This window comes from Aythya fuligula, chromosome 1, assembly GCF_009819795.1.
Source record: "Aythya fuligula isolate bAytFul2 chromosome 1, bAytFul2.pri, whole genome shotgun sequence".
Classification (NCBI taxonomy): domain Eukaryota; kingdom Metazoa; phylum Chordata; class Aves; order Anseriformes; family Anatidae; genus Aythya; species Aythya fuligula.
Window position 1 is genome coordinate 204,985,794 of NC_045559.1, and position 14,600 is coordinate 205,000,393.

The following is a 14,600-nucleotide window of genomic DNA, read 5'->3' on the forward strand; positions in this document are numbered from 1 at the left end:
TAAGGGAAAAAGCTCACCAACGCGGTGCAGCATCCTTCTAATGTGGTCACCGTTGAGCACAGTGCTTAATTACTGGGTAGTACCTGGAAAATGTCCCGAAGGGGCTGCCAGATTGCTGTAAAAAACATCCCAAACCAGCTCAAAATGTGACAGGGGTGAAGCCGACTGGAGTTCACCACCTGTGAGTCAGCACAGAAACTTCTCTACGGCACAGTCTTTGCTGCAGGCGCTCTCAGCCAGGCGCACACAGGCACCGCGAATATTTAACTCCTTCAGCATCACTTTGGGGCTGCGAATATTTGCTGCCGTAACACAGACTGAAGGCGAGCCCTTTCTAAATTGTGGAAATTTGCTGGAGACGAGGACTTTGCCACCGTACTACAAGGAACAACCACCCACTAACCTCACACCTGTGGGTTAGGAAGTGCAGAGGATGCGATGGGTGGAAGAGGCTCAGCGCCGAGAGGGGGAAAGAGAGGGGGGAAATAGGAGAGAGGGCGTTATGCAGGAGGGGAGAGGGCTGGCAAAGCAGTGCCTGTGGGATCTGGTAAGAGAAGGAAGCCTTTTGGGGACTTTTGGGGACACCTCAGATGACGAGCGGTGGCTCTGAAGTGATGCAGCCGTGAAACTTTTTGCTGCCCGTGGGCACGGCTGGTGCACGGGGTAGGGCACTTTATATAACCAACTTCAATTACGCAAAGGATGACACCCTGAGAATAAATAAATAAATCAATCAAAGGTCAAAAAAAAGCAACGATACCCTACCAAAAAAAAATAAAAAAGCCATCAACCCCACTCCTCCTCCACCACCGACCACCCAGCCCCCCCTTTTGCAGCAGCAGGGCTGGCCGCTCTCAGCCATTGGAGGGTGGCCGGGAGTGCTTTTTACGGATCCTCCCCTTCCTCTCCCTCCCCAGGCGTTTTCTTTCCTTTTTTTTTTAGGTTGGGAGAGGTTTTTCCCAACTTTCCAGAAGTTTCTCCCCGGCCCCTTATATACCCCCTCGGCCCGCCCGGGAGGTGCACAAGGGGAGAAGAGCAAAAGCAGCAGCCCCATTCCTCAGGTAAGGGGAGTGGGGGGGAGAGACACCACTTTGGGACCCCTCTTGGGACCCCCACTCCCAAAGGGATCGGATGTGCCAAGCTGAGATTGCAGGCCCTTAGTTTGGGGTGTTGCATGCTCCCCAAAATATGGGTGGGATTTTTTTTTGGGGGGGGAAGAGGAGGAAAGGGAGAAAATGGGGGGTGTTGCATGGAGGTGTTGTGTTTTTTTTTGGGGGGGGGAGTATGGGTAGGGCAACCCAAAAGCCAGCTCTGTTTTGCCAAAGGAAGGGAGTTAAAAGGTTTGCTGGGGGCGATGGCAGAGCGGCTGCAACCCTGGAGAAACTTTACGGGGGTGGAAGAAGGGAAAAAGGGAAGCGCCGGGATGGAAAAAGCCGCGAGCTCCTGCGCCTGCCCAGCCTGGGAGCCTTGGGGACCCTGGGCACCAACCCAGCGCAGGAGGGCGAGCTCTCAGCCTCCCCACGACAATCCCGATGAGCCCTATTCCTTTTCCTGCCTTCCCAAAGCATCACCTCCTTCTGCCAACACACGGAGATGGCTTTTGCTTGAAGTCCTGCGGCTTCACCAGGGTGACAGCGTGGTCCCGGAGGGGCTACGGGTGCTGGCACCTCCAAATCCTGCCCGGAGAATGGGTCCCTGTGAGGTCTACGGGATGCCACGCTGGCACGGGGCGTCCCCTCGCAGGGCTGGGATGTTCATCCCCCGCAAGGATGCTATCGCCTGCACATTCCTCCCGTGGCATCTGGACCTATTTTCACCCCGGGTTACAAATTCAGCGATAATCTCACCCTTCCTCCAAGGATGGGCAACATTTTTCTGTCTCGCCGCAGCGGGCTGAGGCACTGCTCATCCCAGCCCGGCTGCCAGGCCAAAATTTTTCGCTGGTCTCTGAAGTCACGGAGCTTTTTTAGGCTGAGGATGTAAGCAGCACGGGCCGTGGGTTGCTCGCGGGAGAACTGCTCCGTGTATCTGTTTTCTTTCAGAGGGAAAAAGGCAAGCGTTGACCTCCCTATGAAACAGTTTCAAGGTATTTTTAGAAATAAAAAGGGGAAAGAAAAAAAAAAAAAAAAGAGAGAGATAAAAGAAAACCCCTCAGCTTTTAAATGCTTGGTGCACCCAACACTATTTTCACCTTAAAGTGCACCAGGGACAGCTCTGAGCCCTCTGCACACATTTTTTGGCTCTGAGTTAGCCGGGACGGCGCTTCCCTTCAGCGGAAGGCTTGCTCCCAGAAGGGCTTTTGGCTATAAATTGCCTCCCCTTCTGGAGCTACGTAATTCCCACTCTGGCAAGAGGTCCCCGGTGGAACTGCGCACTCGCTTTGCTCAGGGCTGTGTGCGTGCGTGCTTCCTTCCATATGTAATCCCGGCGGGCCCTTCGCTTCCTACTCTGCTCCCTTTTAACCCGTTGCAGTTCTCCTCTCTGTGGACCCCGAGCAGGGTGGGGGGACAGGACCACGGCCCTGGTAGCCTTGGGGATGAGGCATCCTGCTGGAAAAGCTCGCTTGGGGTTGAAAATATGTTTGCGACCTCAGCAAGGTTGCAAATATATACGCTCAGCAGAGAGGGAGCCCAAGCAACCCATTTGGAGCAAATGTTCACATTTTAGTTGCAACTTTTAATGAGCATTTAGGACCAGTCAATCTTTAACTTCATCTAAAAACCCTACAGTGGCTCAGAGGCCTCACCGGGCCTGGCTGCGCTTGAGTTGTGCTGAGATGCTTCAGCAACGCGTGTGCATTAGAGGAAGGGGGAAAGGAGGGGATTCACCACCTCCCTTTGTCCCCCTACTTCTCTGATAGAGCTGAACAGGCAAAATTGAGTCAGCCGGAGCTGCCCGGCCAGCTTGGAGCTGCTCCGAGGGCCCCTTTGATTTGGAAGCTCCTGTGCTCCACCTAGTGCCTAAAATGCAGGGTGCTGAGCTGGGATCCCCAGAGGGGACAATCCTGCCACACACTGACCCTGATAACCCCAGGATGGACCAGCTACGTGGCCCTTGGGCAGCAGAAACATCCCAATTTTACCTTTTCCTGACCAATGCAGAGGTTCAACCTGCGACTCTATGGAGAGAAATAGCTGTCGCTCCCATCCCCTGGCCCTTCCTTAAGTCACGTACTGTACACAAACATAAAGTAATACAGCAAAACTTGCTTAAAAAGGAAGCTTTCATTCAAAAAAAATGTGTTTCAGAGCTTGGGGGAAGGCCCAACGTGGACTTGGGATCGTTGCAACCCAAGCAAAGTGTTGACGTGGGCGCTCTGGCAGTCGCTGGAAATTAGGAGTGGATTTCACTGATGAGCCCTTGGGGCCTCTGAAGGCCCTAGGAATGGTTTGGGACATCCTAATGGTGAACTCTTCTTGCCCAGCAGGTCCCCAGGGGTGTAAGGTGCTGCCAAAACCATGCGGATTATCGTGGTGCTCGCCCTCTGCGGCCTGGCCATGGCCGTGCCCTCAGAGGACAGAAAGTTGAGCGACAAGGCAACGACGCTGGCCGACCGCAGCACCACGCTGGCCTTCAACCTCTACCACGCCATGGCGAAGGACAAGGACATGGAGAACATCCTGCTGTCCCCCGTGGTGGTGGCCTCTTCCCTGGGCCTCGTGTCCCTCGGGGGCAAGGCCGCCACCGCCTCCCAGGCCAAGGCGGTGCTGAGCGCCGACAAGCTGAACGACGACTACGTGCACAGCGGGCTGTCGGAGCTCCTCAACGAGGTGAGCAACAGCACGGCCCGCAACGTCACCTGGAAGATCGGCAACCGCTTGTACGGCCCGGCCTCCATCAACTTCGCCGACGACTTCGTGAAGAACAGCAAGAAGCACTACAACTACGAGCACTCCAAGATCAACTTCCGAGACAAGAGGAGCGCCCTGAAGTCCATTAACGAGTGGGCGGCTCAGACCACGGATGGGAAGCTGCCGGAGGTCACAAAAGATGTTGAGAAAACTGATGGGGCCCTCATTGTCAATGCCATGTTCTTCAAGCGTAAGTTCTGCCTTCAGTTATTGACCCAAAACCCAGCGTGAGCCCATATAAAGCAGCCTAAGTGGGAAGATAAATAAATCCTGGGTCCACGGGAGGCCAACTGTTTTTTGTAGTTAGGAACCAGGCATGAAATTACCACTTTTTTTTTCTCACATGCTGATTTTCTCTCTCCTGTAGCTCACTGGGATGAAAAGTTCCACCATAAGATGGTGGACAACCGTGGCTTCATGGTGTCCCGGTCCTACACCGTGGGTGTTCCTATGATGCATCGCACGGGTAAGCTGCAAACCTCCTGCCCCTTGCCAAGACCTAGAATTACAGAATCATAGAATAACCCGGGTTGGAAGGGACCCACAAAGATCATCGAGTCCAACCCCTAACTTGCTGGATTTTTACTCACTGCTGCTCAGTTTTCTACCAGCTGCTTCCAAGATCATTTTGCTCCATGGGCAGCGAGTGAGAGAAAACAAAATAGGGTGTGCTTGCTCTGTTGATTCAGTCTTTGTGAGCAGAAATAATCCGGGTTTGCTACTGCATGCTTGGCTATTAGGAATAAATGCTAGTTCATCACACGAATGGCATCCACGATTTTGAGCTGTTGCCAGCTCCAGTAATTCCCAAAATAGCACTGATTTTCTTCCCTTGCTTGGCAGGGCAAGTCCAGGGTGAATTGGCAAAAAGGTCGGGGGTAGCTCTGCTCTGCCTGTGCTCTCCTTCTCACCATTTCCCACTTCTGATTCCAACTTCAAGGTCTCTACAACTACTACGATGACGAGACAGAGAAGCTGCAGGTGGTAGAGATGCCACTTGCTCACAAACTCTCCAGCATGATCTTCATCATGCCAAACCACGTGGAGCCCCTGGAGAGGGTCGAGAAACTGCTGAACAGGGAACAGCTGAAGACCTGGGCTGGCAAGATGAAGAAGAGATCTGTGGCCATCTCGCTGCCTAAAGTCGTCCTGGAAGTCAGCCACGACCTTCAGGTAAAGGAGGTCCTTGAAGAAGGCAGTTAAGCCTTGCATTTTTTTGGGGTGGGAGAGAAAACAGCGGGATAATGGGGTACCCGTGCTGGGAAGCTTTATTTTCATCAACTGGCGTGACAATGGAGGGAACAAATCGCCCTGTGTCCTCTCCGGGAGGGTTGCTGACCTCTTTTCTCCTCCTAGAAACACTTGGCTGGCCTGGGCCTGACAGAAGCCATCGACAAAACCAAGGCTGACCTGTCAAAGATCTCGGGCAAGAAAGATCTTTACCTGTCCAACGTCTTCCACGCCGCTGCTCTTGAATGGGACACAGAAGGGAACCCCTACGATGCTGACATCTACGGCCGGGAGGAGATGAGGAACCCCAAGCTCTTCTATGCTGACCACCCCTTCGTCTTCCTGATCAAGGACAGCAAAACCAACTCCATTCTTTTCATCGGCAGGCTCGTGAGGCCCAAAGGAGACAAGATGCGCGATGAGTTGTAGTTCTGTTTTATTTTTTTTTTTCCAGAGCTCGTTTTGGTTTGTGTTCATTTTTTTTTTTTTTAGTGGGGGATTTCAAAAAAGGGGAAACACTATTTTGTATCCTTCTCGAACTATGGGTGCTATTCAGACCAGGGTGCATTGTGATGAGAAACCAGCATACACTTTACCTCACCCCCCAAATACTTTTCTTATTGCACACAAACCCACCTCCAGAGGAACAGGGGAGCCTGGCACGCGAGGGTCACCAGGAATGGATGGGAACTGGCACCTCAGCTGAGCTGCTCAGGCTGCTGCCTCGCTCCTCCCTGCACTAAAATTCAGCCTCCTGCTACTACCAGCAGCCCTGCCGAGGCACCAGCCCTCCACCCTTCCATCTCAAACGCTTGTGCACGTTCAGCTCTGCTTTTTTTTTTTGTTTCCCCTTCACTTTGGTGCTGTGAATCGCTATGCCGTGGCTGCTCTGATCCCTCTGCACTCGTTTCTGGGCTTGTGATGGAAGGCAGACGCATGCTCACCTCTTCTTTCATAAGTGATACAAAACAGAGCAAAACAAGGGCTGGTTCTGGGGTGCAGCCCCCAGCACGAGCAGAACAGGAGAGAGCCAGCAGGGAAGAGCTGAGGTCGCACGGAGCTGTGCCCTTCTGCCCTGCCTCACCCCTGCTTCAGCAAGGCACCAGCTCCTTAGCTAGAATAAAGCCAGGCACAGCTTTGGTCTGCGCTGCAGAGAAGCCAAAGAGAAGAGGAGCCTCTAAAACGAGGTCCTACTTGAGGTCCCTTCAAACGCTCCTGCGAGGAATTCCTATAAATGGCTGTGCTCCACGTTTCCAGGAATCACGGAGGGGGCCCTGGGGGCCAAGATCTGTAAATAAACATCCTGTCCCGGGCCGACAGAGGAACTTCTCGCTGCTCCTGCATCAGCTCAGAGGGATGGCAAAGTTTACACTGTGAAGGTTCCCCCAGTTACAGCCAGGGCTGGAACCCGTCAGCTCCCGGGGCAGGCTGAGGTTTCTCCTGCTGGCTTCTCGCAGGGATCAGGTCTCACCCCCTCTTTCTTGTGTAATTTAGCTTTTGAGCTGCCATTACCCGGCTTCCTAATGACCCTTTTCTGAAGCTCCTTTCTCCTCCGTGATACTTTAGCTCCCTGTCGGCTGACCTGGACGAGGGCACGCTGAAAAAAGCAATGTATTTATGGTTATATACGTATTTATGTCTGATAATTAGCAAGTTTCATCGCCTGCTCCAGCCTCTCCTGGGAGGCTTTTCCCATCTTCCTCTCATTCAGGGACGTTGTCAGGTTAACACTACTTAAATAAGCGATGCAAGCCCACACGCATCAAAGCACAGGTCAGGTAAGCCTTGCTATGCACTGAGACAGAGCAAATCACGACAAATCACTGAAATGAGAGAAATCTGAGTGTCATAAATTGGTGGCAGTTATTCGGAAGCAGCAAGGATGGTGTGAATGCGATGCTTTTGTTTTCCTTCCAATGCATTCCCTGCCAGGTTGCTTCATCCAAGCCCAATACTGCATTATTTTTTTTTCCAGACCATATATGAGACTGCCTCCACTTATTTATTACGTAAAAAATGAAGGAGTTAGCTCTCAAACAGCCCAAAATACAGCACCGTGTGCCCCCAGGTTTAACCTGACCGCGTCTCCTCCAGCTTCGCAAGGACACACGATTGCAGAACAGCAGCTCTGCCCCAATTCCCATCCAAGCCAGCTGGAAAGGGAGCTCTTTGCCCCGTTTTTTTCCTAGCTCATGCTCCCAGGTGCTTTCCAGGGGGAGGAGGGAACCCACAGGGATGTACCCAAAGGAATGGGAAGCCGAAAAAACCCAGCGTGTATGCTAGACCCTAAAATGTGGTGGTGAATCAGCGCACTGAAACCCAAATGCTGTAGCACATTCTGGAGGTTGGGGTTTGGGGGGGGAGAGACGGGGAGGGCAAGGCAAGAACACACTGTGGGATATTGTGAATAATTCACGTCGTGTGGATGCAGCTGTCCAGTGGCTTTTGTCGCCTCGTCTTGGATCCACACGATGACAGTTGTATAATTTTGCAATAAAACCTTTTTTTCAATGAACCTCCCATCCTGTGACATTCAACTGAGCAGCAAATGCCTCTTAAAAAAATAAATAAATCTCTCTGGAGTAGGAATAAAACCGACCTGTTAGGCACAGGGACTGCCCTTCCTGAACCTGCAGCCCCAGATTTGTGTGGCTGGGATCCAGCTGAAGGAAACAGATAAAAAAAAAAAAAAAAAAAAAGAGGAAAAAGTGAGAACCTGCAGTGTTGTTGTGGGCACACAGCTAGGTGCTGGAAAAGCCAGCGAGGTCAGAACCTGCTGGGCTGTGCATTAACCTGCTGTATTTGAGCGTGGCACCACCTGCTACAAGCAAAAACTAAAACCCCATCTCAAAAAAAAACCACACACTGATCACTTGATAGCACTCTACCATTTAACAAGCAAGAACTTTGGGTTTTTAAAGCTTTCCACTGGAAGATGTGCACAGGAACCTGAAAATCAGGCTCATTCCGTGACACCCTGAGAGGACACATCTGTTTCTGACAGACCTGACTTCCATCCCAGCCAGCTCCCTGCCGGAGCCAGGAACAGGACGGCCGAGGCTCGCACATCCACTGCCAGACAAGTTTCTGGCGCTGTCAGTTTGAAATTCCTGTTCAGAGGCTGCCTACGCAGCTCTTGCAGAGGAGCCCTCAGAAAATGAGGAATTGGATGCAAAAGCTACTCCCAAAAAAAAAGTAAAATAAAAGAAGTAGCCTTGTAACCTCATTATCAGCTTCAGGATCTACCTACGCAACCCTACAGCTCCTCACCAAAGCCAGTTTGTAACACAGCAACAAATTAATATGCTGTCTGTTCGAGCCTCAAAGGATGACAAGATCTTTTTTTTAACCATTCAAATGTTTGCATCTAAATATTTAGGACAGGTTTGAAATCTACATACACACACACACATTTTTTTTCCCCAAGTAATGTGTGAACGCCTGCCCAGGTTGTCTCACCTCGTATCACCACTAAGTGATGTTACCTCTCCCTACCAGGAGCTGCAACACTCTTCTCTGTAGCCCTGAGAGGCTCACAGTGAAGGAAGGTCTTAGAGTGAAAAGGAAAATGGAATTATAGAGGTGAAAAAAGCATTTAGTAAAAAATAAAATACTTTAGCTGAAGCCTAAAAGATCGCAACGGCTTTGGACATCACTAAAAAGCTCCCCCTTCTGGAAACCTTGGAGAAAGACTGGTAAGTAATTAAAGATTTGCCACGACTCCAGGTTTTGGAGATAATTGTGACACCCTAAGCACCAGACTGCTGCTCCATCTCTATCTAGAAACCAGCATTTCATCCCCTCTCTAGATCAGGATCGATTAAGTTCACTCCAGAAGGTAACACAGGCTAGAAGAAACGCAAAGGAATTCCTTCCACACCAGAGATGGGAGTGGGGCTCTCTCTGAATGCACCTTGCAAAAGAAGCACCCCCACAAACGCTGTCTTTTGTGATTTTATTAAGAGATGTTTTCAGGACAGCCAAGCTTCTGCTTGCAGATGCTGCAAAACCTGTAAGAAAAAGAAAAAAAAAGAACAAGATACTGAGTGAGATGGTAGCAGAGCATTTCCCATTTCCGTTCTCCTACCCAAAATATTTATTTAGAGACAGGAGCTCAAACCTGGATCATTTTCTTATGGAATTTGCCTACAAATCATGTTCATGGGGTCAGCTGCGTGCTGGTAGGTGGGCTAAGGGGTGTGAAAACACCTCAAGCACGGAGCCCTTCTCAGACAAATGCCTCTAGGTCACTCAAATCCCAGCCCGAGGTCCCAGATCTCATGCTGTAGAACACAGCACGAGGCAGGGCACTCGGACGTTCCCTTTCAGACTCGTCATCGTATCCTCACTGAAGGGCAAGCCCCGGTGCTTCGCAGCGTGTCACTAAACCACCTCAGTTTTGGGGACAGCCGCCCCCAAAACAGCCACCGCAGCTGATAATTGCCCCCAGAATAGGGTGAAGCTGTCTGAAGGAGGAGAACAGCTCCCTCCTGGTTTTCTTCTCCACGTTTTAGCTACCTCCTGGTGCCACAAAACCTCTCCCACAGTACCCTCACCCCGTTAAGTCCCGCTGCTCGCAGGCTCTTACCCCTCAGGCAGTGGGAACTGGCTGAGGCATGGCCGGCTGTTCTGGCTTGCCACCTTTCTGCTCTGAAATGGGAGTGGTGGGCAAGATCTCTTCTTTGGGTTCCACGATGCTGACGTGATCTGGCAGAGGCTTTTTGGGGCCAATCTTTCCGCTTGGGTCCCAAGGCAACATAATCTTTACTTTGATTCCCAATACACCTGCAAAAGAAGGGGAAAGACCATTCAACACGAGGTACCAAGTGCACAGTCAGCAGTGAAAAGCCCCAAGGCTATAAAATAACCTCCCTGCATCAAAAAATGTTCCCTATCAAGAAATAGATGGCAGCTAATTAAGACAAAAGGGGTAAAGCTTCAAAATCTAGTTACTGTAGATCTAAATCAGAGTATTTTTTAATGAATTTTGCTAACTGCAGCTCAGGATGAGTACAACAGAACCATGCTGCATCCTTACGTCACGCTAACCCTGATGTGAAACACTTTTTCCTTGGGGTAACAGCTCAGTTTCCCAGCCAACTGCCTTGTTTCTTGTTTTTTTTTTTCTATCCCTTCTCAGACAAATGCCTCGAAATCATCCAATGCGTAGGACGTCCTGCCCAACGTGGCCTTGGCACGGCACCACAGAACATGGCACCGAGCGGGCTGCGCTGATGCGAGGACGTCACTGTCTGACTCGTCATCGGATCGTCACCGAAGGGAAGGCAGAGAGAGACCTAGGGACCTCGTGCTGCCATTCCTACATGGGATGCTCTGCAATTAAGTAACCCGAAGCTAATTAAGATGCAGAAGTCACTTTTACCCAGGGGAAGGACTGGGGTGAGCAGGCTCGGCTGGTTTAGCTGGGAAGACCTGAAACAGCACAGCTATGGGGGGAAAAACTGTCAGTGGGTGGTGTTGGACTTTCTGTGGGGCTTGTAAGCACCCGTTTTCTGCCCGACTTCCCCCCAGGAGCCAGAATCCAACTGCAAACAGCCTTTGAACAGTCAGGAAGTGCTTCTCTATGTTTAAGGTGTTTTGCTACCAGCCTCAGAAGCCATAAGACACAAATCAGTGCCTGGAAAATCACATTATCAGCTGGAAACGTTCAATCCCCACTGGTAGCAAAGGCAGAAGACTCAGGGAGACTACAACAAGTCCTGTTGTCTGCTAGAGGATGCTTCTCCATCTCCCATGAGATGCAATTCCCAGGGGGAGCACAACAGAAACACTCTGCAAGATCAGAGGGGCGTGAGAGCTGAGGAAAACCTCCCACCTGCAGGCACGGAACGCCTGCAGCTGAGATCTCCTGGCTCCAAAACACTTGGAAACAAAAAAAGAGCAGGGAAAGCCGCTCACCCTGCCGGAGAAGGACGTGACGCACGGCTGTGTCGACGTAGTAATTCACGGGGTCCCCGCTGTGGATCATCAAACCGTCCACGAACTTCATGGACTTGGCACGCTGACCTCTGAGTTTGCCCGACACCACCACCTCGCAGCCCTTGGCGCCGCTCTCCATGATGAAGCGGAGGACACCGTAGCAGGCTCTGAAGGCAGAAAGCAGAACAAATTTTGGGTCAGTTGAGGGCACCTCAGCCAAATCTGCACTCCCCGGTGCCATTGTACACAAGCTTCAGTGCCAGGCCTCGGGAAGTTGTGAGCAGAGTGACAAGCGGACGTTCTGAGCAGCTCCGTAGCTGAAGGTGGACAATTCTTCACGGCAGGAGCCAGCCCCTGTGTCCCTTTCTCAGACAAATGCCTCAAAATCGATCAATGAGGATGGGATGCTCCTGCTGAAGAGCCACCCGCAGCACCACAGAACGTGACACCGCAGGGGCACCACTCTGCAGGAGCCACCCGCTTCTGACTCGTCATCTTATCATCACCGAAGGGATCTGAGGAGCAGGGCCGCTGTCACCTCGACCACAGTTCAGCCAGAAGGCCTCAAGTTGTGATTTGAACCATTTATTCACAAATAAGCGCAAGCTTTATCCACACCAGTCACCCAACTTTTAATCCAATCTGCTGTGGGCTTCAACATTTACTTCTGAAATAGCAATTACTACAAAAAGTAACAGTGTACTACACAAAAAGCTGCATACAGCAGGAATTAAAACTCCAAACTGCCCTCTCCAAGCACACCATTACCAGGTTAAATTTTCAAGCTGAAAATTTAAGGGGTTCTAAGGGGTTCTTTGGAAATGGTGCCTGAAATCTGCACTGCCTCACATTTGCTGTACTCACCGACGCACTGCTAAGCCTCCCAGAAGCTTGTACCGCAGGGACTCTGCCTGAGCGATGGCGCACAGACCTCTCGTGGCCACCTTCTCAGCATAGAGCTACAAAAAAAAAACAACAAAATGGTCAGTAAACTCAGCACTGGCTTCATTTCCAGATGTTTTTCAGTTAAAATAAAGCAGGAGCTTCCTACTGCTCAACGTCCCATCCCCATTAAAACACGTCTGCTGATACTTCAGGAAGAGACACTCAAAAATCACACGGACAATATTCACGGAGCCAACAACTCCTGATGTGCTCCGTGAAGGTCGCTGTCATAAAGTTTAAGCATTTGATGAAGATCAGCAGCAGCCTTCACTGTATAATGTGATCCAGCAGCACTGGCTGGGCAGGAATAAATGCAAGCAGCACCCCAGACCACAAAATACCACCCCCCAGCCTCCCCCAGAAGTTTTTAGAGGAAAGTACGAGCGAGGACACCAAATTTCAACCATTAAAAAGACATCAGGAGATTGCTGTTGGGTCACTTGATTATCTAATTCATTACAGTTCTCACACAATCTCAGAGCTCATTCTGTAACAAAGCTCTAAGGGCAGAAGCATTATGAATTTATTAATTAGGAATGGTAACATACAAATAAAAATTACTCTGCTAGACTCCTTTCTCACCTCAATGTTGGTACAACAACATCCTCTACAAAACAACCACAGAAATGGTTTGGGTTAGAAGGGACCTTAAAGACCACCTAGTTCCAAACCCTACTATGGGTTTTTAGAGAGACGTGCTTCTCAGATATTGGGAAAGCAGCGAAAAACAGCCCAACTGACAGCACTCAAAGTACCACTAAGAGCCAACCACCTCCTCTTTCAGGGCAACAGCATTTTGTGAGAACAGGTAAAACGCGCCCCAAGATAATCTCCCAGCAAACTTTCAGCTGAAACCACCCGAACAGAGCACGCAGCTAAGTGAACAGCCCACTTACTACTGGTTTAACTGAGGCAGTTTTACCTCAACGCTTCCCTCAGGAAAGCCAAACCTCTTCTGCACGACAGCTGTCAGCTCCCGGATGCGGCGCCCCTTCTCACCCAGGACATTCTGGGTCCTGTAATTAAAAAAAAAAAAAAAAAAAAAGAAAAAAAAGAAAAAACACGAAACAGTGAAGTATAACTGAGAAAGTATACTCATGTCAGAGACAGACACCATCCCAAAGAGCTTCCAGAGAGCATCTAACCTCAACCAGCCTCGACTAATAGGGGTTGTAACGTCCTCACCCTTGACTAGCAGGGGCTGTAATGCTGCTGTATCACTGAGTATCACTTCAGGATTTCTTTCCCAAGTGTCCTTCCCTAATGATATCATCGTTTAAAGGTTCAACAGCACCACTTGCAGCCTGGCACAGCCTCCAGGACCCAACAGCAGCGTCCCTGTTACCTGGTGGCGAGTATGATGATCTCGGTCCTGGTTGGAGTGACCCGGACTTCTACTCCCGAGTAGCCATCTTCAGCCAGTTCGCGAGTCAGGAACTCGTTCAGCTCAGCTTTGAAGATGCCATCAGCGACAAACTACAAAACGAAGGGGCCTAGTCAACCTCCGGCCAAGCACTCAGCCTCAAGTCAGGGTTTTCTGTTTAAACCTAGGCCAAATTCATCCCCGAGACGGCCTGCAGCCTGGCAGCTCCTCTCCTCACGCAGAAATAAGGAGAAAAATAAAACCTTCCGCCTTGAAAACCCCAGGCCCGGCTCCCCTCCCTCCTCTCAGCACCCCGCCAGCCTCCCGCCGCCATCTTCCCCACGGGGCCTCCGCGCCTCATCCGCCTCCATCCGCCTCCATCCGCCGCCATCCTCCCCCATCCGCCGCCATCCCCCGCCGCCGACGAAAGCCGAGACCTCCCTCATCGCGGCCCCGCCGATATGGAGGCGCCCCGAGGCCGCGGCGACGCGGGAGGCCGCCCTCACCTTGCGCTTCTTGGAGATCTGCACCGCCATCTTGCGCCGCGCCGCCCGGCGGAAAGGAGGGAGCGGTCCTTCCTGGGCGGGCTATATCGCCTTCCGCCGCTCCCCATTGGCCCGCTGCGATCACGTGGGGGGGCTACCGGGGGGAAGGGGATGATGGGAAATGTAGTTTTTTCCTGGCGCCGCCATGTTGGCGAGGCTTAACCCGCCCTCTGTCAAGGCGTTTTTCCGCCTTCCCAAGCGGCTGCGAGCGCCCTCAGTCGGTGTTAAGATGGCTGGAAAGCCGGTGTGAAAGGGCCTGGGCGCTGACAGGGTAATTCACCTCGATATGCAGCTTTCAGGGTGGTTACAGAGGCCGTCCCCTCATGGCTGCCGTCCCCGTCGCCATGAGGGGAGCGGCGCTGAGGGGAGGGCGCCAGCCCCGCTCTGACCGCGGTTTTTTTTTTTTTTTTTTTTTTACCTTTCTCCAATTTTTAGTCAGTCACAAATGAAGGAAACGCCCCTGAGGAAAACCATGTGAAAAGCACACATGAGCTCTCTGTTATTTGCAGGGAAACATCAGGAGTCTTGGCAGCTCGAGAGTGTCAAACTCTTATCCCTTATTTTAAGTAAAATTTAACAATAGCTGTTAATTATTTACAGTCACCTATAACTATAGGTTATGGTCAACTGTAAACTTCGAGCTATTGTAGGTCTTGGCTGCTGTGTTTGTGCAGCATCTCGAGGGTGGGCTGTGGTCCCTCTACCTCACTCAAGGCAAATTAAATA

General features: G+C 51.2%; 2 protein-coding genes and 3 non-coding genes across 6 annotated transcripts; 1 reads left to right on the forward strand and 4 right to left on the reverse strand.

The window, feature by feature from the left end:
* Positions 1–928: 928 nt before the first annotated feature.
* On the forward strand, positions 929–7,596 carry SERPINH1 (serpin family H member 1). Of its 2 annotated transcripts, none has more exons than XM_032192325.1 (5): positions 929–1,061; positions 3,425–4,041; positions 4,219–4,317; positions 4,792–5,024; positions 5,208–7,596. In XM_032192325.1, exons 2-5 carry the CDS (start codon positions 3,459–3,461, stop codon positions 5,508–5,510), a joined length of 1,218 nt encoding a protein of 405 aa, XP_032048216.1. In that variant the 5' UTR covers positions 929–1,061; positions 3,425–3,458; the 3' UTR covers positions 5,511–7,596. The 2 variants fall into 2 exon arrangements, with proteins under 2 accessions (XP_032048216.1, XP_032048208.1); XM_032192317.1 differs by having other exon boundaries at positions 3,428–4,041.
* Positions 7,597–9,019: 1,423 nt separating this feature from the next.
* Positions 9,020–13,893, reverse strand: RPS3 (ribosomal protein S3). Its single transcript, XM_032207689.1, has 7 exons — positions 13,836–13,893; positions 13,312–13,442; positions 12,889–12,982; positions 11,886–11,980; positions 11,001–11,188; positions 9,670–9,866; positions 9,020–9,091 (listed from the first exon to the last, which is right to left on the reverse strand). Exons 1-6 carry the CDS (start codon positions 13,863–13,865, stop codon positions 9,673–9,675), a joined length of 732 nt encoding a protein of 243 aa, XP_032063580.1. The 5' UTR covers positions 13,866–13,893; the 3' UTR covers positions 9,020–9,091; positions 9,670–9,672.
* On the reverse strand, positions 9,305–9,435 carry LOC116485226. The gene has a single exon (XR_004252826.1). It is a non-coding gene; the product is annotated as a small nucleolar RNA SNORD15 (small nucleolar RNA).
* Positions 10,213–10,361, reverse strand: LOC116485225. Its single transcript, XR_004252825.1, has one exon. It is a non-coding gene; the product is annotated as a small nucleolar RNA SNORD15 (small nucleolar RNA).
* Positions 11,383–11,532, reverse strand: LOC116485224. Its single transcript, XR_004252824.1, has one exon. It is a non-coding gene; the product is annotated as a small nucleolar RNA SNORD15 (small nucleolar RNA).
* Positions 13,894–14,600: the final 707 nt, after the last annotated feature.

Bases quoted from the DNA above. Each gene is read 5' to 3' on its own strand.
- SERPINH1 (XM_032192325.1), top strand. From the start codon at position 3,459: ATGCGGATTATCGTGGTGCTCGCCCTCTGCGGCCTGGCCATGGCCGTG. The intron at 4,042-4,218 runs GTAAGTTCTGCC...TCTCTCCTGTAG, and splicing joins CAATGCCATGTTCTTCAAGC to CTCACTGGGATGAAAAGTTC. The intron at 5,025-5,207 runs GTAAAGGAGGTC...TTCTCCTCCTAG, and splicing joins AAGTCAGCCACGACCTTCAG to AAACACTTGGCTGGCCTGGG.
- RPS3 (XM_032207689.1), bottom strand. From the start codon at position 13,865: ATGGCGGTGCAGATCTCCAAGAAGCGCAAG. The intron at 12,983-13,311 runs GTAACAGGGACG...TTTTAATTACAG, and splicing joins ATCATCATACTCGCCACCAG to GACCCAGAATGTCCTGGGTG. The intron at 9,867-11,000 runs GTGAGCGGCTTT...CTTCTTTTGCAG, and splicing joins TCACGTCCTTCTCCGGCAGG to GTGTATTGGGAATCAAAGTA.